The sequence below is a fragment of the Pristiophorus japonicus genome, chromosome 5 (assembly GCF_044704955.1).
Source record: "Pristiophorus japonicus isolate sPriJap1 chromosome 5, sPriJap1.hap1, whole genome shotgun sequence".
In the NCBI taxonomy this organism is placed as follows: Eukaryota; Metazoa; Chordata; class Chondrichthyes; family Pristiophoridae; genus Pristiophorus; species Pristiophorus japonicus.
This window is the reverse complement of record NC_091981.1, coordinates 228,730,509-228,752,339: the sequence shown is the minus strand read 5'-3', so window position 1 is coordinate 228,752,339 and position 21,831 is coordinate 228,730,509. Positions and strand designations below refer to the sequence as shown.

The window sequence follows — 21,831 nt, the reverse complement described above, 5'->3', positions numbered from 1 at the left end:
GTAAGACTTCCCTGCTCCTACACTCAAATCCCCTTGCTATGAAGGCCAACATACCATTTGCCTTCTTCACCGCCTGCTGTACCTGCATGCCAACTTTCAATGACTGATAAACCATGACACCCAGGTCTCGCTGCACCTCCCCTTTTCCTAATCTGCCGCCATTCAGATAATATTCTGCCTTCGTGTTTTTGCCCCCAAAGTGGATAACCTCACATTTATCCACATCATACTGCATCTGCCATGTATTTGCCCACTCGCCTAACCTGTCCAAGTCACCCTGCAGCCTCTTAGCGTCCTCCTCACAGCTCACACCGCCACCCAGTTTAGTGTTATCTGCAAACTTGGAGATATTACACTCAATTCCATCATCTAAATCATTAATATATATTGTAAAGAGCTGGGGTCCCAGCATTGAGCCCTGCGGCACTCCACTAGTCACTGCCTGCAATTCTGAAAAGGACCCGTTTATCCCGACTCTCTGCTTCTTGTCTGCCAACCAGTTCTCTATCCACGTCAGTACATTACCCCCAATACTGCCATGTATGTAACCTCTATGTAACACCACTGCAATACTGTATATACTTAAGCAATGCACACTTTGACCACATGCGGTGAACTTGTGGGAGACCAGGTTTCTAAAGGGAGGTCCCACGCAGGGTCATCACTTCTTGGTCCTGTGAATAAAGGTTCAGGTCATAGAGTGACCTTGTCCATAGAATGTGCTTTGTGTGGGTTTTGTGCCGTTGAGTAAGGACATTACATTGGCGACGAGAAACGGGAATCAACAACCCACGAGAATGGCCACCGGTAGCATAGAGGAATGGTACTGCGTTGGTGAGGACTGGGACAATTTCATTGAGAGGCTCCAGCAAAGCTTTGTCATGAAAGAATGGCTGGGAGATGCAGCGGCCGACAAGTGAAGGGCCCATCTACTGACCCAAGACTTACGCACTCATGAAGGACCTACTAGCACCTGAAAAGCCAGTGGACAAAACCTTTGAAGAGCTCAGCAAACTAATCGGCGAGCACCTCAAACCGGCGAGCAGCATACACATGGCCCAACACAGATTCTATACCCACCGACGTCGTGAAGAACAGAGCATACCGGACTTCATTGCGGACCTCCGGCATTTGGCCAGCCTCTTAAGTTCACAGACACCTGCAGGGGGGAAATGTTAAGGGACTTCTTTATTGAGGGCATCGGTCATGCGGGGATTTCCCGAAAGTTAATTGACTTTGGAAACGGCGGCATTGATGGCTCAGACTTTCATGGCGGGGGAGGAGGAAACCAAAATAATATACGCGCGCAATTCTGCCTCCAACGCGGCGGGGGATCAGGAAGTCAATATCATAAACGCGACTCAGAGCCCTGCAGGCAGGCAAGGGCAGTTCAACACACTCCAGGTAGCAATAGACCCCAGAGTAGGTTTTCAACAGAGACAATGGCAGGCTGAACGGACATTTACGCCATCACAGTGGACAATGCAGTCCGGGATGGGGCCATTGACACCCACTAACAGGGTAGTCAAGGGCAGTCAAAGGGACAATCAGCGAGGAATGCCGGATCATAGCTCCTTTGTTCACAACAATGGGAATCTCAGCTCATGCTGGAGGTGTGGGGCCAAACACTCTGCCAGAACTTGCAGGTTTCAACAATTTGTCTGCAGAAATGCAACCTCAGTAGCCATCTAGCTCGAATGTGCAGGAAGCCTGTAACCAGGCTAATTTACGAGGCAGATGGACCAGAAGAGGGGTCTGTGAGGCAGGATGACTCTTGGGGCAAATCAATGGCGGGACCCCCATGAGCGAGTGCGGTCGGGATCTATAGACCAGCAGGAGGCGCGATAGGCGGCATTGTAGGGAGAGTCCTTGAATCCTGAGCATACCTTACTTGATGATTTGGACCGCACGTTCCGCCTGGCCATTGGAGGCCGGCTTGAATGGCGCAGTCCTGACGTGGTTGATGCCATTACCTGACAAACTCTCAGAATTCGTAGCTTGTGAAATATGGGCCATTATCACGAACCAGGATGTCCGGCAAGCCATGGGTTGCAAAGATCTCACATAGGCTTTCCACGGTGGTGGATGACGGGCATGAATTTAGAATGATGCACTCGATCCATTTCGAGTATGGTTCTACCACAATAAGGAACATCTTACCCATGAGCTGGCCAATGTAGTCAACATGGCCAGGGCCACGGGCTAGCGAGGCCTGCCTGGGGGCATTATCCAGTTGGGCACACGTCGTGCACCTGCAAACACAGTGTTCCAGGTCTTAATCAATTCCCGGCCACCAAACGTGTGACCGGGCAATGGCCTTCATTAGCAAAATGCCTGGGTGCTCGCTGTGGAGTTCCCAGGTGAATGCCTCCCTGCCCTTCTGGGGCATAACTAGCCGGCTGCCCCATAGTAGGCAGTCGGCTTGGATGAAGAGTTCACATATCCGTCTGTGGAACGGTCTGACCTCCTCAGGGCATGCTCCGTGTGCGGGCACCCAATCCCCAGTCAGGACACATTTCTTAATCAGGGATAGGAGGGGATCTCTGTCCAGATTTTGATCTGGCGGGCTGTGATGGGGGAGCCTGCGCTGTCAAAGGCATCAACAGCCATGACCATCTCGGCGCTTTGCTCTGCTGCTCCTTCAGTGGTGGCCAGTGGAAGCCTGCTGAGCGCGTCAGCGCAATTTTCAATGTCAGGCCGGTGCCGGATGGAGTAGTTATAAGCAGCCAGCATGAGGGCCCATCGCTGTATGCGAGCTGATGCGTTGGTATTGATAGTCTTGCTGTCAGATAACAGGGATGTTAATGGCTTGTGGTCCGTCTCTAATTCAAACTTCCTACCAAAGAGGTACTGATGCATTTTTTTTTACACCATAGACACATGCAAGCGCTTTCTTCTCGACCATCCCATATCCCCGTTCTGCTTGAGCGCGTGACCTGGAGGCATAAGCCACAGGTTGTAGTTGACCCTCAGCATTGTCCTGCTGCAACACGCACCCAACCCCATAGGACGATGCATCACATGTAAGAACCAATTTTTTTTATTTTATTTTTTTTACAAGGGTCATGCAGGGTCAACACCTTATTTGAACAAAGTAGGTTTCGCGCCCGATCAAAAGCCCGTTCCTGACAGTCCCCCCAAAACCAATCGCAACCCTTACGCAGGAGCACATGTAGCAGCTCCAATAACGTGCTCAAGTTCGGCAGAAAGTTCCCGAAATAGTTCAACTGTCCCAGGAATGAACGCAACTCCGATGTGTTGCAGGGCCTGGGTGTTCGTCGAATCGCCTCTGTTTTGGATTCGGTCGGCCGAATCCCATCTGCCGCAACCCTCCTGCCCAGAAACTCAACTTCAGGGGCTAAAAACACACATTTAGACTTCTTGAGTCGCAGGCCTACCTGATCCAGTCAGTGTAGCACCTCCTCCAGGTTGTGGAGGCGTTCCTCCGTGACTCGACCCGTGATGAGGATGTCGTCCTGGAATACGATCATTCCAGGAATGGATTTAAGCAGGCTTTCCATGTTTCGTTGAAAAATCGCGGCCACTGATCGAATGCCAAACGGGCACCTGTTATAAACGAACAGTTCCTTGTGCGTAGTGATGGTGGTCAGTAGTTTGGATTCGTCGGCCAGTTCCTGGGTCATACAGGCTGAAGTGAGGTCCAACTTGGTGAACAGCTTGCCGCCTGCCAGCGTGGCGAAGAGGTCCTCCGCTCTCAGGAGCTGGTATTGATCTTGTAGGGACACCCGGTTGATGGTGACCGTGTAGTCACCACAGATCCTGACAGAGCCATCCGCTTTTAGGACGGGAACGATGGGGCTCGCCCAGTCGCTGAATTCAACAGGAGAGATGATGCCCTCTCTCAACAGCCGGTTCAGTTCGCTCTCGATCTTTTCCCGCATTACATACGGCACCGCTCTGGCTTTGTGGTGCACTGGCCTGGCGTCTGGGGTGATGTGTACCACTACTTTAGTGCCTTTGAAAGTCCCGACGCCAGGTTGGAATAGTGAATCGAATTGTTGCAGAAATTGTGAGCACGAACTTTGCTCCACAGATGACAGTGTGTGAACATCCCCCCATTTCCAGTTCATCTCAGCTAACCAGCTCCTCCCCAAAACTGCGGGACCATTGCCCAGGACAATCCAGAGCGGCAGCCAATTAACTAACCCGTTGTGTGTGACAGCCAACATTGCACTGCCTAGCACCGGAATGATTTCTTTTGTGTAAGTCCGTAATTGTGTCTCAACACGTTCTAATTTTGGTCTACTGGCTTTAACTGGCCATAGCTTCTCAAATTGCTGAACGCCCATGAGTGATTGGCTGGCCCCAGTGTCCAGCTCCATGCGTACAGGGATACCATTTAACAAAACCTTCATCGTCATTGGTGGCGTTTTGGTGTATGAACTGTGAATATTCGCCACATGGACCCGCTGAACCTCGGCGTCCATCGATTCGCCCCAAAAGTCATCCTGCTTCAGAGGACCCTCTTCTGGTCCATCCGCCTCATATATTAGTCTGGTTGCAGGCTTCCTGCACATTCAAGCTAAATGGCCACTGAGATTGTAGATTCTGCAGACAAACTGTTGAAATCTGCAAGATCTAGCTGGGTGTTTTCCCCCACACCTCCAGCATGTTAAAGCTTCCATTGTTGGGAACAAAGGGACTATGGCTAGGCATTCCGTGCTGACTGTCCCTTGGACTGCTCTTAAGTACCCTATTAGTGGGTGTCAATGGCCGCATCCCAGGCGACATGTCCGTTCATGTGATGGCGTGAATGTCCGTTCAGCCTGCCATTGTCTCTGTTGAAGTCCTACTCTGGGGTCGATTGCTGCCTGGGGAGTGTCGAACTGCCCCTGCCTGCCTGCGGGGCTCTGAGCCGTATTGACGATGTTGACTCCCTGATCCATCGCCGTGTTAGAGGCAGAATTGCGCGCGTATATTATTTTCGTCTCTACCTCCCCCGCCATGAAAGTTTGAGCTCGCAATGCCACCGCTTCCAAGGTCAAATCCTTGGTCTCAATTAATTTGCGGAAAATCCCCTCATGACCGATGTCCTCGATAAAGAAGTCCCTTAGCATCTCCCCCCTGCAGACATCTGTGAACTTAGAGGCTGGCCAAAGGCCGGAGGTCCGCTACGAAGTCCAGCATGCTCTGTCCTTCCTGACGTCAGTGGGTGTAGAATCTGTGTTGGGCCATATGTATGCTACTCGCCGGTTTGTGGTGCTACCCAATCAATTTGCTAAGTTCTTCAAAGGTTTTGTCCACCAGCTTTTTGGGTGCTAGTAAGTCCTTCATGAGCGCGTAAGTCTTTGGTCTGCAGCTGGTCAAAAGATGAGCCCTTCGCTTGTCGGCCGCTGCATCCCCCAGCCATTCTTTCATAACGAAGCTTTTCTGAAGCCTCTCGACAAAATCATCCCAGTCTTCCCCAACACAGTACCGTTCCTCTGTGCTACGTTTGGCCATTCTCGTGGGTCATGAATTCCCGTTTCTAGTCGCCAATGTAAAGTCTTTACTCTATAGCATGAAACCACACGAGGCACATTCTGGGAACAAGGTCACTCTGTGACCTTAACTTTTTATTCACAGGATTCCAAGTGATGACCCTGCATGGGATCTCCATTTTTATACCTGTGTGATCAGGTAAGGAGTGTCTCCCACAAGTTCAGCCCTTGTGGTCAAGGTGTGCATCTAGGTTGAGTGTATACAGTACTACAGTGGTGTTACATTGAGGTTACATACATGACAATAAGGATATCCTTCAGTTTCTCCTTCTCACTAGACCCTCGGTCACCTAGTACATCCGGAAGGTTGTTTGTGTCTTCCTTTGTGAAGACAGAACCAAAGTACTTGTTCAATTGGTCTGCCATTTCTTTGTTTCCCATTATAAATTCACCCGAATCCGACCTCAAGGGACCTACGTTTGTCTTCACTTATCTTTTTCTCTTCACATATCTATAGAAGCTTTTGCAGTCAGTTTTTGTGTTTCCTGCAAGCTTCCTCTCGTACTCTATTTTCCTCCTCTTAATCAAATCCTTTGTCCTCCTCTGCTGAATTCTAAATTTCTTCCAGTCCTCCGGTTTGCTGCTTTTTCTGGCTAATTTGTATGCCTCTTCCTTCGATTTAACACTATCCTTAATTTCATTCGTTAGCCACGGTTGAGCCACCTTCTCCGTTTTATTTTTACTCCAGACAGGGATGTACAATTATTGCAGTTCGTCCATATGATCTTTAAAGGTTTGCCTTTGCCTATCTAGCATCAACCCTTTAAGTATCATTTGCCAGTCTAATCTAGCCAATTCATGCCTCATATCGTCAAAGTTACCTTTCCTTAAGTTCAGGACCCTAGATTCTGAATTAACTGTGTCACTCTCCATCTTAATAAAGAATTCTACCATATTATGGTCACTCTTCCCCAAGGGGCTTCGCACAACAAGATTGCTAATTAGTCCCTTCTCATTACACATCACCCAGTCTAGGATGGCCAGCTCTCTGGTTGGTTGCTCGACATATTGGTCTAGACAACCATCCCTAATACACTCCAGGAAATCCTCCTCTACCGCATTGCTACCAGTTAGGTTAGCACAATCAATATGTAGATTAAAGTCGCCCATGATTATTGCTGTACCTTTATTGCACACATCCCTTATTTCTTGTTTGATGTTGTCCCCAACCTCACTGCTAGTATTTGGTGGCCTGTACACAACTCCCACTAGCGTTTTCTGCCTTTTGGTATTCCATAGCTCCACCCATACTGATTCCACATTATCCAAGCTAATGTCCTTCCTTACAATTGCATTAATTTCCTCTTTAACCAGCAACGCCACCCACCCCCTTTTCCTTTCTGTCTATCCTTCCTAAATGCTGAATACCCTTGGATGTTGAGTTCCCAGCCTTGGTCACCCTGGAGTCATGTCTCCATGATGCCAATCACATTGTATCCATTCACTGCTATCTGCCCAGTTCATTTGTCCACCTTATTCCGAATACTCCTCGCATCGAGGCACAGAGCCTTCAGGCTTGTCTTTTTAACACACTTTGACCCTTTAGAATTTTGCTGTAAAGTGGCCCTTTTTGTTTTTTGCATTGGCTTTCTCTGCCCTCCACTTTTACTATTCTTCTTTCTATCTTTTGCTTCTGTCTCCATTTTATTTCCCTCTGCCTCCCTGCATAGCTTCCCATCCCACTGCCATATTAGTTTAACCCCTCCCCAACAGCACTAGCAAACACTCCCCCTAGGACATTGGTTCCGGTCCTGCCCAGGTGCAGACCATCCGGTTTGTACTGGTCCCACCTCCCCCAGAACCGGTTCCAATGTCCCAGGAATTTGAATCCCTCCCTGCTGCACCACTGCTCAAGCCACGTATTCATCTGAGCTATCCTGCGAGTCCTACTCTGACTAGCACGTGGCACTGGTAGCAATCCTGAAATTACTACTTTTGAGGTCCTACTTTTTAATTTAACTCCTAGCTCCCAAATTCGTCTCGTAGGACCTCATCCCATTTTTTACCTATATCGTTGGTACCTATATGTACCACGACAACTGGCTAACAACCTTCCATTTTTAGAATGTCCTGCATCCACTCCGAGATATCCTTGACTCTTGCACCAGGGAGGCAACATACCATCCTGGAGTCTCGGTTCCCCTTACAATTAAATCCCCTATCACTATAAGCTCTCCCACTCTTTTTCCTGCCCTCCTGTGCAGCAGAGCCACCCACGGTGCCATGGACTTGGCGGCTGCTGCTGCTCTCCCCTGATGAGTCATCCCCCTCAACAGTATCCAAAGCGGTGTATCTGTTTTGCAGGGGGATGACCGCAGGGGACCCATGCACTACTTTCCTTGCACTGCTCTTCCTGTTAGTCTTCCATTCCCTATCTGGCTGTGTACCCTTTACCTGCGGTAAGACCAACTCACTAAACATGCTATTCACGTCATTCTCAGCATCATGGATGCTCCAGAGTTCATCCACTCACAGCTCCAGTGACGTAATGCGGTCCGTCAGGAGCTGGACGCGGATGCACTTCCCGCACACGTGGTCGTCAGGGACACCGGAAGCATCCCTAACTTCCCACATAATACAGGAGGAGCATAACACGTGTCCGAGCTCTCCTGTCATGATTTAACCCTTAGATAAACTTAATTTGGCAACAATAATGCTAAAAGGTTACTTACTGATAAAGAAAAGAAAAAGAAAATCTACTCACCAATCACTTACCCCCTTGGCCGTGACGTCACCTTTCAATTTGTTTCTACTTCTTTTTGCCTCCCTGCTGCAGCTGCACCGGCTGGACTCTCCGACGCACCTCGCTGGTCCCTGAACTGCTGGACCTTTTATAGGCCACTGCCGCTCCGACTCCCATCTCTCCGACGCACCTCGCTCGTCCCCGAACTGCTGGGCCTTTTATAGGCCAGTGCCGCTCCGACTCCCGTCTCTCTGGCGCACCTTGCTGGTCCCCGAACTGCTGGACCTTTTATAGGCCACTGCCGCTCCGACTCCCACCTCTCCAACGTGGGACAGAATCAGAATTTTTAAAAAGTGCCGTTGCAGCGCGTTCTCCGTTAGATCTGTGTACGGATAATCGAGAGTTGCCTGTATTTATAAAACATCTTTTGGTTTTCCTTGATTTTACTTGCCAAGAATTTTTCTTGCTCTCTCTTAGCATTCCTAATATCCTTTTTAATTTCACCTCTGAACTTCCTATATCCCTCCAGAGATTCTATAGTATTTAGCTGTCGGTATATGACATAAGCTTCCCTTTTTTTCCTTTATCCTCCTCTGTAAGTCTCGAGACATACAGTGGGCTCTAGAATTGTTATTCCCACCCTTTTTCTTTAAGACACATGTTTGGCCTGAGTTTTCCAGATCTCCTCCTTGAATGCCTCCCACTGTTCTGACACTGATTTACCCACAGTTTCCAGTCCACTGTGGCCAAATCACTCCTCAACTTAGCAAAGTTAGCTTTTTCCCAATTTGAGACTTTTATTCCTGATCTATCCTTGTCCTTATCCATAAGTACCTGGAATCAAACTGAATTGTGGTCACTGGAACCCAAGTGCTCTCCCACTGATACCCCTTCCAACTGCCCAGCTTCATTCCCCAAAACGAAATCCAGAACCGCCCCCTCTCGTGTTGGGCTTGTTACATACTGACTAAAAAAGTTCTCTTGAATGCATTTTAGGAATTCCGCAACCTCTATACCCTTCACACTATATTTGTTCCAATCAATATTAGGATAGTTGAAATCCCCTACTATTACTGCCCTCTGTTTTTTGGACTTCACAGCAATTTGCCTACATATTTATTCTTCTATCTCTCTCCCACTGTTTGTGGGTCTATAATACACACCCAGCAAGGTGATCGTCCCTTTATTTTTCAGTTTGACCCATATGGCCTGTAAGGCGTGGTCCCGGGGGTCAGGTTCACCTATGACCTACTTGAGCAGTTTGAATCGCTCCCACTCCCTTGGGTTCTAGATTCTGGGTTTATTTGGGGAGTGTGATAAAGTGCAAAGGACAACTGGTTTAATGCAAAAGAACTTTGATTTTATTACAGACAAGAAAATACAATGTCAAACTTATAATCACTCTAATAAAGAATACATTACACATTCAAAGGGGGTTACAATAAAATGAAACCTCCCACCACCCAATTCCTAATTCTAGCTAGGTTCGACTCCAGGGAGGGACTATGCTTACCAATCCTTTCTGGTCAGTTAGCAGTAGTTCATGATTTCAGGGTTCGTTGAATTCTGTAAGTCTGCTTGCCATACCCCGAACATCGGAGAAGACTTCTTACTGCACAATCTTCAGTTGGGTTGAGTCCACTGATGTGGTAAGGCGCGCTTTGGATCTATGGGGTAAGTTGGCCTTCATAGCGAGGGGATTTGAATACAGGGGCAGGGAGGTGTTGCTACAGTTGTACAGGGCCTTGGTGAGGCCACACCTGGAGTATTGTGTACAGTTTTGGTCTCCTAACTTGAGGAAGGACATTCTTGCTATTGAGGGAGTGCAGCGAAGATTCACCAGACTGATTCCCGGGATGGCGGGACTGACCTATCAAGAAAGACTGGATCAACTGGGCTTGTATTCACTGGAGTTCAGAAGAATGAGAGGGGACCTCATAGAAACGTTTAAAATTCTGACGGGTTTAGACAGGTTAGATGCAGGAAGAATGTTCCCAATGTTGGGGAAGTCCAGAACCAGGGGTCACAGTCTGAGGATAAGGGGTAAGCCATTTAGGACCGAGATGAGGAGAAACTTCTTCACCCAGAGAGTGGTGAACCTGTGGAATTCTCTACCACAGAAAGTAGTTGAGGCCAATTCACTAAATATATTCAAAGGGAGTTAGATGAAGTCCTTACTACTCGGGGGATCAAGGGTTATGGCGAGAAAGCAGGAAGGGGGTACTGAAGTTTCATGTTCAGCCATGAACTCATTGAATGGCGGTGCAGGCTAGAAGGGCTGAATGGCCTGCTCCTGCACCTATTTTCTATGTTTCTATGTTCTACCCGGTTTCCTTCGTTAAAATAGGTTCAAAGTCTCTTGAGGTAATGCTTTCACCTGTTGGTAGTCAGGACTTAGATTGTAGAGTGGAAACTTTCGATTCTTCGGTTTTTTTCTGTTGGAGTTTTGTTGAGAGTTTGGTCGATCGCGGTGTTTTTTTTCGTTGGTACCACGTTGGCTGTGGTCGATGGTGATGTTGTTCTTTCCTTTTGGACTTTGAGGCTGGAGAAGTTAGTTTACAACTGTTGCATTGGTTTCTCTCCCTTCTGATGACATAGGCACATTATGGCACACGCGTAGTATGGCATCTGGCATCGTATGGCATACCCTCTGTTAAAGCAGGGGGCCAGTTCTATGGTTTGAGTTGTCCTAATCTTCGTGCCAAGTCAGTCCAGAATTCTTTATTTAAATTGGGCGGGCTTGACATTTCTTTGTAATATTTTGGCGGGCTCGTTAAAAGTTAATATGTCTTGGGTAGGTTGCTCTTCTTAATCCGTTTCCTGATGGAAATATTAGCTTGGTAATCGCAATGACCTTTTGTGCTTGGTTTTTGCATACAGGCTGTAGTGGGACCTTTGATCTTATTCATGTTGAAGATGGCTTTTCTCGGTTCAGTTCGATGGCTGGCCATCTCGGAGTTATTGTTGTAATGTTAATGTCTCTTGTGGAGAAGGGTTTTTGAGTATCCATTTCTCCAGACAATTTACCTTCATTCCAACACCCAGACAGTTCCAATAATCAAGTGGGCTTCTTTAGTTCCTTAGGTCCGCCCACAGACTTGAATTTGTCTTGTAAAAATCCAAAATTCAATTAAAGTTCGTCGTTTCTTCCATAAGCACTTTAGGATTTCAAACTTTCCGGTAGATAATCCCAAATTACATTTCCTTTCCAATAAGCCCAAACACTGTGGGGGGGGGGGGGGGGGGGGGAGGGGGGGCGGTTCCCATGACTTTTGACCCTTCAACCTCATTTGATGATCCCTCTAACATATCATACCTCCTCACAGCTGTAATAGTTTCTTTAATCAATATTGCAACACTCCATCCCTTTTTTACCCACCTCTCTGTCCTGTCTAAAAATCCTGTAACCAGGAATATTGAGCTGCCAAACCTGTCCCTCTTTCAGCTATGTCTCTGTAATGGCTATAATGTCACAGTCCCAAGTGTCTACCTGTGCTCTCAGCTCATCCGCCTTATTCCCTATACTCCTTGCATTGAAGTATATACCATTTAGCACAGGAAGACGTCCTTGATTACTACTTACTAACCCTTGTTTCCTCTGTCTTACAGATTCACTTTCTAACATTCTTGTTTTGCAATTTCAGCTTTACTTCCTTCCCTATTGAATTTATTCTTAGGTTCCCATCCCCCTGCCAAGCTAGTTTAAACCCTCCCCAACAGCACCAGCAAATCTCCCCATGAGGTTATTGGTCCTGGCACTGTTGAGGTGCAACCCATTTGGTTTGTACAGGTCCCACCTCCCCAAGAAGAGATTCCAATGCCTCAGGAATCTAAAGCCCTCCCTCCTGCACCAACATTCCAGCCACACGTTCATCCTCTCTATCCTTCTATTCTTGTACTCATTAGCACGTGATACCGTAGTAACCCGGAGATTATTGCCTTTGAGGTCCAACCCTTTAATTTTTCTCCTAGCTTCCTAAATTCTGGCTGCAAGACCTCTTTATACCCAAGTCATGGGTCCAGATATGGATCACGACCTCTAGCTGTTCACCCTCTGCCCCCAGAATGCCCTGCGTCCGCTCTGTGATATCCTTGACCCTGGCACCATCCTGGATTCACGTCTACGGCTGCAGAAACGCCTCTCTATTCCCCTAACTTTGTCCCTCCCCCGTGCAGCTGAGCCATCCATGGTGCCTTGTACTTGGCTCTGGCTGCTCTCCCCAGAGGCACCATCGCCCTCACCAGTGCTCAAAAGGGAATATCGGTTGGAAAACAACATGGACCCATGGGAGACTACTGCACTACCTGCCTAGCATTCTTCCTCCATCTGGTGTTCACCCACTTCCCCTCTGCCTGCACGCTTTTAAGCTGCGGGGTGACCACCTCCTGAAACATGCTAGCCACGTAGCTCTCAGTCTCGTGGATGCACCGTAGTGACACCAACCACTGCTCAAGCTCTGGAATGTGGAGCTCGAGTCGTTGAAGCTGGAGACACCTCCTGCACACATGGTTGTCTGGGCTGCGTGAAGCATGCAGGACTTCCCACATGCCACAGGCCATGCGCTCCACAGGACTGAGCTACCCTGCCATCCCTCTAATGAAACTTAATCGGATTATAAAAGAGAAAGAGAGATACTTACCAATCAAACAGCCAATCACTTACCTGCCCGGATGAGGGTTGTGAGCGGGCAGAAGTCAGAAACGCAGTTTTGAGCCGAATCCGAAATCAGTGGGTCACAAGGGAGCAACGTACTCGGCAGCGGGAGGCCCGGAGGCTGGAGAGGAGTGGGAGGCCCGGAGGCCGGCGAGGAGTGGGAAGTTAGAGCAGGGAGGAACTTCCACCTACCCTGGACCCAACTGGAAACAGGATACAGACTGTCACAATATTCCTCCAAGATTAAAATACAATAGGGCTCATTTTCAACTTCATCGGTTGAGCGATAAACTGGCAGAGTGAATCGCCCGCATGTTATCACTGGAAATAAAAAATATCAGGCTGGTTTTAATTTTGGGTGGGCAATTGGCTTTACCAATTTATCGCCCAATTGGTGAAAATGAAAATTACTCCCATATTACAGAGACTATTGATTGCAAACAGGTGCAAGACCCTTTTCACATACAACAGTATAGCTTATAGTAGAGTTGTGAGCTGTTAACACCTTGCAGATTCCATTCTTATACCGAACAAATTGTCTCGACTTTTCCCAGGGCAGAAGACTTTATAGCAAAATTGGAAACAAGCTGCTCAAAATTTTCTGTCAATTCAATTTAATCGACAGAAAAGCTCGAGCAGCTTGTCCCTGCTTTTGCAATTGTGGTTCCCGCCCTGCCAGGCTTTTATGCCTGAGGTTGAAGAAGATCTACTCTATACTTCCCAATTGCACCGGAGCCCAATCTGATGCTGTCAACTTAACTACTCTAAAGGAAATAATTTTAATTTAACCTCCGACTTTCAACAGCTTGAACATGGTCAGTATGAGTAATTTATTAAATTAAATTTACCAGCATAGTCATATATAGGGGTAGTAAAATGGAATGGAATGAGATTGTCATAAATTCATGAACATTACATCATATTCTCAATCGTGCATTATGGAGCAATAACTCACGATATCAAGTCCACATTTACACATGGATTAAAATGATAATATAAATACAGCAAACACTCTGAAGATCTTTGTGATATGATAGTGATGCCATAACTCAGGCATGAATTTTTTGCAGTTGATTTATCAGGTCAGTCTTAAATGAATATTGATCATGTTCCATACAAACTCACAATGTGTTGTCTCGAAGGTAATGAACATTTTTTGTATTCATGGAATTTATTAACATGCTTAACTATAGATCTTTCTTTGTAATAAAGGTGCATGACAGTCTCTAATCTACATCATAATCAAATGACTAGTTCCTAACAATATTTCAAGCATACACCAGATGTAAAAGTACTGTACTGCACTTAACACGGTGTGTTAAGCAGTCAATCATATGCCTCTTCGATAACTGTTGGCATGGTAAATTGAATTCACTGATGATTCAACAGGCAGTGTCCTTCAATAATAGCAACCATCACCTGAAGTCACAGGCTAGCAGAGCAAGAAGGTGTCAGTGTATTTTATAAGCTGCTGCTGGAGATAGTTTGTTTTTCAGTATTGCAGTAACTCAATCTGTAGCAAATCAACTAATTGCCACCCTGTAAACAATGTTATTTATAATATCTCATCTTATGGTGTTCAGGCAACAATAATTCATTCAATGAACAAATGATCACTGACAGCAAAACTTTGTTTTGTAATGTTGACTGAATTCTAGATAGAAAGACAATGCAAGGGACAAGCAATTAAGAGTCCATTACCTGTGAACCTGCAATTATAAACCCAAAGCAAGGTAGTGTTGTGAAAATCAGGTGCATGAGCAAGGTTGGCTGCCTGAAATACAAATAAAAAAAAAACTCTAAATATTAATTTTCCAAGCATATTTCAAAGTGCAATTACTGTTAGAACTTTATTTAATGGCTACTTAAAAGAGAGAAAAACTGGACGCCAATTTTTCCCCCAAACATTGCTCCCAACAGAAAGATTTTTTAAATGTATTAATTGGCCTGCAGCTATTTTCTTAAAGACAGATGGTATACAAATCAGTGTAGAAAAAAATAATAACGTATATTTGATAGGATCATATGGGTGAACTATTGTTAAAGACAAATACATGCTTATGAAAACAATATGGTTTTAACAAGAATTACTTTACTATAGTACAATCAAAGAGCACAGAGATATTGTAAGCTCAGTGTGGATCCTATTTTGATTCCAGCACAGTTAAAAATCATGGACATTCTGGGATTCCCCTCTTGAGTTTGGTCAGTCATAAAATTGGGGATACCGGCCCTGTTTTTTGAGTTCTGAGGAAGGGTTTCTATCCAAAACATTAACCTTTGCAGGTGCTGATGGATCTGCTGTGTATTAGCAGTTTTCTCGATTTTTGTTGCAACATTCATTGAACTGCTCAACTATTAGAATTGAAGATATGAAGGCACTACTGGCAAATTTGAAATCTTGCAGACTTTACTTTTACTTTTTTTTAAAAAAGAGAAAAAGGGAAGAATTTGCAATTACTTAGTGATTTATCACATTGTTAGGCTATGTCAAAGCACTTCATAGCTACCTATTATTTTAAATTGCATTCACTGTTCTGCAGGCAACATAGCAGCTATCACCATCATCATCATAGGCAGTCCCTCAAAATTAAGACTTGCTTCCACTCTAAATGTGAGTTCTCAGGACTATATAGTCCAATGCAGGAATTAGTCTCTGTAACAGGTGGGGCAGACAGTGGTTGAAGGAAAGGGTGGGTGGAGAGCCTGGTTTGCCGCACACTCCTTCCACTGTCTGCGATTGTTTTCTGCATGCTCTCGGCGACAAGCCTAGAGGTGCTCAGCGCCCTCCCTGATGCTCTTCCTCCACTTAGGGCGGTCTTCGGCCAGAGATTCCAAGTGCCAGTGGGGATGGTGCACTTTATCAAGGAGACTTTGAGGGTGCCCTTGAAACATTTCCTCTGCCCACCTGGGGCTCGCTTGCCATGTAGGAGTTCAGAGTAGAGCGCTTGCTTTGGGAGTCTTGTGTTGGGCATGCGGACGATGTGGCCCACCCAACAGAGCTGGTCGAGTGTGGTCAGTGCTTCGATGCTGGGGATGTTTGCCTGATCGAGAACACTGACGTTGGTGCATCTATTCTCCCAGTGGATTTTCAGGATCTTGTGGAGGCAGCGCTGGTGGTACTTTCTCGAGCTCTTTGAGGTGAGTACTGTATATCCTGAATATCCTAGCAGCAAATGCGATGACTGATCAGCTATGTTTTCTTTTGATTAACTGCAAATAATTCTATCACAGAGATAGAATTTAAAGCTAGGTCCTTGGTGGCTGACCTAAATGGCAAGTCTGAGCATAAATAAAGCACGGAAAGGAATATTTGTCTTTCTAGTCAATGTCAGCACAAAGCATTCTTAGGCAATTATTACATGGTGTAGGCATACATTAAAATTCACCATATCTCATCCAACTATCATAAATAATAACTAACTTAAGATGAACATCTTTAATCGTGCAGTATTTCCATTTTTTACACCAATTGAGACTTCCAATTTAGTGCCAAGTCATCTGCAGCTTTACACTCTGGAGTGGGAACTGAGTTGAGACCAGCTAAGTTCATTTTACTTAGGACCCTTGCAGCCAACAAATTTTTTTTTTAAATCTCAACAGTCTGATTGCAACTGATGAAGATTCTCAACCCAGTTCATAGAATCATAGAAATTTACAGCATGGAAGGAGGCCATTTCGGCCCATCGTGACCGACCAAATACTCCAAATATTCTGCTGAGAGGCAGAGAATAAGTCACCTGTGACTTTATCTTTCATTAGTTATTTGTTTAGGTTCAGTTATATGTTATCGTAACTGGAATGGATAAAACAGCATCAAATACTTCCTAAACCTGCATGCCGTACATTTCGAATAATCCCAAAATACCTACCATTCTTTCACTTTAGACAGAATCCGCTTCTTGAACATCAGAAACTTCACTGGAACCCAAATGACCAAAGACACACATGCAACATATGCAACTGAACAGGCTAATATGAGCTGATATGATTTAAGGTCTGCAGGCTTACTCTTTCTCATAACAATGGAGGCTAACCGCTCTGCAACAACAATCGTCGGAACACATAGAACAGCAAACTGCAGGATTTCAAACACCGCAAACTTGATTTTCTTTCCTGAAATCATTCTTTTCTTAATGTGAACTCCACTCAGCTGTAATGATTGCACACAATTTGTGCCACTTCTTCATACTCTGCCTATGGTTACTCTGCCTAAGACTATTGCAATGATGGGACAATAAAGATCTATATTTAGCCTATGACATGAGGATTTAGTCTCCTGTGCCATAAATATGTTATTGAGTAACTGAAATTGGCAGCTACTCTTCAAAATTTTCAAATATAAAAACATTTAAAATCCTTGAAATATAGATCATGTAAATATTTGGTCAGTTTTCAGCTCATTATTGTTTCTGAAAACAAAACGGACATATGATATTTTCGATCTCAAAATGTGTGTAAAACAAGTCTCCAAGAGTGATGGAGTGATCCCTTCTTGTAAATAAATGACAATGTAATTGGAGTTCAGAGTACACAATTTAAACATTTCAGTAAATGATTAATGATGTTAGAGAGTATGCCCAAAATGCAATTGGTTTTGGTTTGAACATTAAGTTTCAATGCTGTTTTCTGTGATTTCAAAATGTTTTAATTTATGATTAAATGCATACTTTACTGCAGGTTAAAGGGGTATTCTTATTCTTGACATTTCTACAATGATATGATCAGGAATATCTGACTTCCAACCCAAACAATTCTTGTATGGATTTAGAGAGTCAATTTGGAAGACAGCCATTTCAAACCTTTCACTGTCACAATAAGAATGGAGGTGATTATCTGATTTAGGAGGATTAAGGTCCTTTAGATAGCAAAAGCTAACTGCCAGCTCCATTTTGAATGTGCCTCTCTCGACCTCTCCACTGCCTCTGTGCGTTCAGACAGCTTGTCTGACATCCGGTCTTGGATAAGCTGTATTTTGCCACCATCTAAACATTGGGAAGATGGAAGCCATTGCCCTCAGCTCCCACCACAAACTCCATACACTTTGGACTGATTCCACCCCTGCCACCTTGGGCGCTTTTCTTTGCCAAATGTGCTATATAAATGCAAGTTGCTGGTTTCCCTATTGCTGTAGGTAGGTAGCTACATAGTAGTACTTGAATGCCCAAGTGGCAATGCTGCTAATTCTGATAAACAGAATCTTAATTTACCAGGTGATCAAAAGTTGGTTGAAATTATTCAAGATAATTATTTCAACTAGACATCTTACACATGTAAAACTATACTGACAAAGTGAATGAATAAATAACATTCGGGCCAGTAAAAGTGCAAAATAAAGTAATGAAAGAACCACCATAATTTATAGAATTCAAGTTATCTATTCTCATCTTTGTACTTCATCAATTGACTTCTTTAGTGATAAATCCAATGGTACCAACTCCACAGTATACAAACCCTGAAACTAAAGTGAAGATTCAAAATTTATTGACTTGGAATGTCAGACATATTTCAACGTGCTGAAAAGAGAGAGGCAAGGAAGAAAGTCACATTTAACACACAAAAGTACAACAACTTTTATTTATATAGCGCCTTTAATATAGTGAAACGTCCCAATATGTTTCACGGGAATATTATGAAATAAAACATTTAATTCATTCTCTTTGATTTTCACAGGAGTATTATGAGATACAAAAGTATAGCAAATAACTGCCGCAAGTAACTCATTCTCTTGGGTCATTGCTTTGCGGAACACCTCCATTCAGTCCATAAGCTTCAGGTCACTGGTCACTTCAATTCTCCGCTCCACTCTCGCTCTAACCTCTCTGTCCTCGGCCTCTTGCACTGTTCAACATAGCTCGAGGAACAGCATCTCATCTTTCGATTAGGCACTTTACAGACTTCTGGATTTATCATCAAGTTGAACAATTTCAGACCGTAACGTCTGCCATTTTTTTTCACATGGCAGCTGTTGATTCTGCCACTCACATTTATGGATGCAGTTATTTGCAGTGTTTTGGCTGATTGGCTCTCCATTATCACATGACCTGATTGCTGATTGGTCCCCTTGGAGGATAAACCACACCCAGACATTTCTCTGGAATATGTAATTGGAACCACCCAGCCCAAGTTCTGAGTGACTTTGCAAAGTCTAATTTGAACCATTCTGAATTCAGAACTCTCCTGCAAGCAGCCAGAGAGGATAGAGCTCCTCAAACCCAGCAAAAGCATTCCAAGTCTCTGACCCCAGCACAAGTGGATGCAACTAGTAGAGTGGACAAGGGAGAACCAGTGGATGTAGTGTATTTGGACTTTCAAAAAGCTTTTGACAAGGTCCGACACGAGATTAGTGTGCAAAATTAAACCACATGGTATTGGGGGTAATGTATTGACGTGGATAGAGAACTGGTTGGCAGACAGGAAGCAAAGAGTAGGAGTAAACTGGTCTTTTTCAGAATGGCAGGCAGTGACTAGTGGGGTACTGCAAGGTTCAGTGCTGGGACCCCAGCTATTTACAATATACATTAATGATTTAGGTGAAGAAATTGAATGTAATATCTCCAAGTTTGCAGATGACACTAAGCTGGGTGGCAGTGTGAGCTATGAGGAGGATGCTAAGAGGCTACAGGGTGACTTTGACAGGTTAGGTGAGTGGGCAAATGCATGGCAGATGCAGTATAATGTAGATAAATGTGAGGTTATCCACTTTGGGGGCAAAAACAGGAAGGCAGAATATTATCTGAATGGCGGCCGATTAGGAAAAGGGGAGGTGCAACGAGACCTGGGTGTCATGGTACATCGAAAGCTGACAGCAGGCGGTGAAGGCGGCAAATGACATGTTGGCCTTCATAGCGAGAGGAATTAAATGTAGGAGCAGGGAGGTCTAACTGCAGTTGTACAGGGCCTTGGTGAGGCCACACCTTGAATATTGTGTACAGTGTTGGTCTCCTAATCTGAGGGAGTGCAGCGAAGGTTCACCAGACTGATTCCCGGGATGGCAGGACTGACATATGAAGAAAGACTGGATCGACTAGGCTTACATTCACTGGAATTTAGATAAATGAGAGAGGATCGCATAGAAACATATAAAATTCTGACGGGATTGGACAGGTTAGATGCAGGAAGAATGTTCCCGATGTTGGGGAAGTCCAGAACCAGGGGTCACAGTCTAAGGATAAGGGGTAAGCCATTTAGACCGAGATGAGGAAAAAGTTATTCACTCAGCGTTGTGAACCTATGGAATTCTTCTACCACAGAAAGCTGTTGAGGCCAATTCGTTAGATATATTCAAAAGGAAGTTAGATGTGGCCCTTACGGCTAAAGGGATCAAGGGGTATGGAGAGAAATCAGGAATGGGGCACTGAAGTTGCATGATCAGCCATAAGCATATTGAATAGTGGTGCAGACTCGAAGGGCCGAATGATCTACTCCTGCACCTATTTTCTATGTTTCTAAGTGCGTGCCTCCCCCAGCCAAAGTCCCCGACACCTCCAAAGTTCACCCCTCCATCCCAAGTGCATGCTTCCCCGCCCAAGTTCATGGCCCCCACCTCTTTCTCCCCCCAGCCCCGCCTCTCTTTTCTCTCCCCCCCCCCCCCATCTCACCAACCCCTCCCCCCGTCCACCTCTCTTTCTCTCCCACTAACTGTGATGTTTTCTCTCCCACAGAAGGCTGCAATAATGCAAAGGCTGGAAGCAAATCCGGCAGTAGAAAATATTTCAGCAGCAGGCTCCATGCGGACTCATTGAGGCCCCACTTCCGGTTCCGAGGAGTCTGCGCTTGCGCGAGAGGCTTCGGGGGCAGAGTCCCGAGGATGCTGAAAAAACAGTGCAAATAGTCATAGTGCACATTTAATGCCTCATCTATACTCAGCTTTTGTTTCTGAACTTGTCCCATTATCATCTCCGTGCACCATCATCCCTTTTGTCTTTTAATCTCTCCTGCCCTCCACCCTTTCCCTGTCCCTACAATTGCTTAAAAATTTGTTACATCTTTAACTTTTTCCAGTTCTGATGAAGGGTCATCAATCTGAAAGGTTAACTGTTTCTCTCTCCACAGATGCTACCTGAATTGCTGAGTATTTCCAGCATTTTCTGTTTTTAACTCATTATGATTTTCGTACTACCTTTCCCAGTTTTTTAAAAATACATTCCTGGGAGAATAGGATCTTTTAAAAATTAAAGAATATATAAAAATATACATTTTAAACAAACAAAAAAATTCAATCATTGGTGATCTCTGAGAAGATGCTTCCCTCCCAACCTTATGGCATTTCAAAGCAAGTCACATTTCTTTTTAACTTTGATATTCTAGTTGTGGTTGAGTGTTTTTTTGTTTCCCTTTTATTTTCAATTTTGAATATTGCTTTGGTATTTGAAAAAAAAAAATCACAAAATAACCATTAATGATTTACAAAAGCATTATAATGTTAAGAGGTACGCATGTGTGCCAGTTTGACTCTTAGTTACGTGCGGAAACTATGTGGCAAGAAAGTTCGAGAAGAAGTTTGGCGAAAACAGTTTGAGGAATGTCCCTCCACGTGACACTCCAAAGTTTATTTAGTTAATTGAAATGAACACATTTCTGGTACAAAGAATGCAACCTGTCATAAGTAAATTGAATATTATCATTATCTTATCATGGCTTAGCATCCACACCCATAATTTATTATTCCCTACATTATAAAACAATACCACAAAAACAAAATACTGCAGGTGCTAGAAATCTGAAATTAAAGTAGAAAATGCCAGAAATACAGAGGTCAAGCAGCATCCGTGGAGAAATAGAGTTAACATTTCAAGTTGATGACTCTTCGTCAGTACTCAAGAGTATGCCTCATACCCACCACAAAATCTGGGCCAATGTATCTGTTTCAAATAGATTGAGTTGTGCCATTGCCCAAACTGGCTCACCTAGCTTTAATATTTAAATATCTGTTGCTTATCTGTTTAAGCCTATCCAAAAATCATTTTTAACATACAACCTTTAAACACATC

The 21,831-nt window shown here is 44.7% G+C and overlaps 1 protein-coding gene across 1 annotated transcript in view; it reads right to left on the bottom strand.

Annotated features, from left to right (window-relative positions):
* Nucleotides 1-16,964, bottom strand: part of tmem236 (transmembrane protein 236) — a 52,309-nt gene extending 35,345 nt beyond the window's left edge. The window contains exons 1-2 of the mRNA XM_070880073.1: nucleotides 16,711-16,964; nucleotides 14,540-14,612 (exon numbers count right to left, since the gene is read on the bottom strand). Coding sequence (XP_070736174.1) covers nucleotides 14,540-14,612; nucleotides 16,711-16,964 — 327 coding nt within the window. The remainder of the gene's footprint in view (nucleotides 1-14,539; nucleotides 14,613-16,710) is intronic.
* Between the last annotated feature and the right edge of the window lie 4,867 nt (nucleotides 16,965-21,831).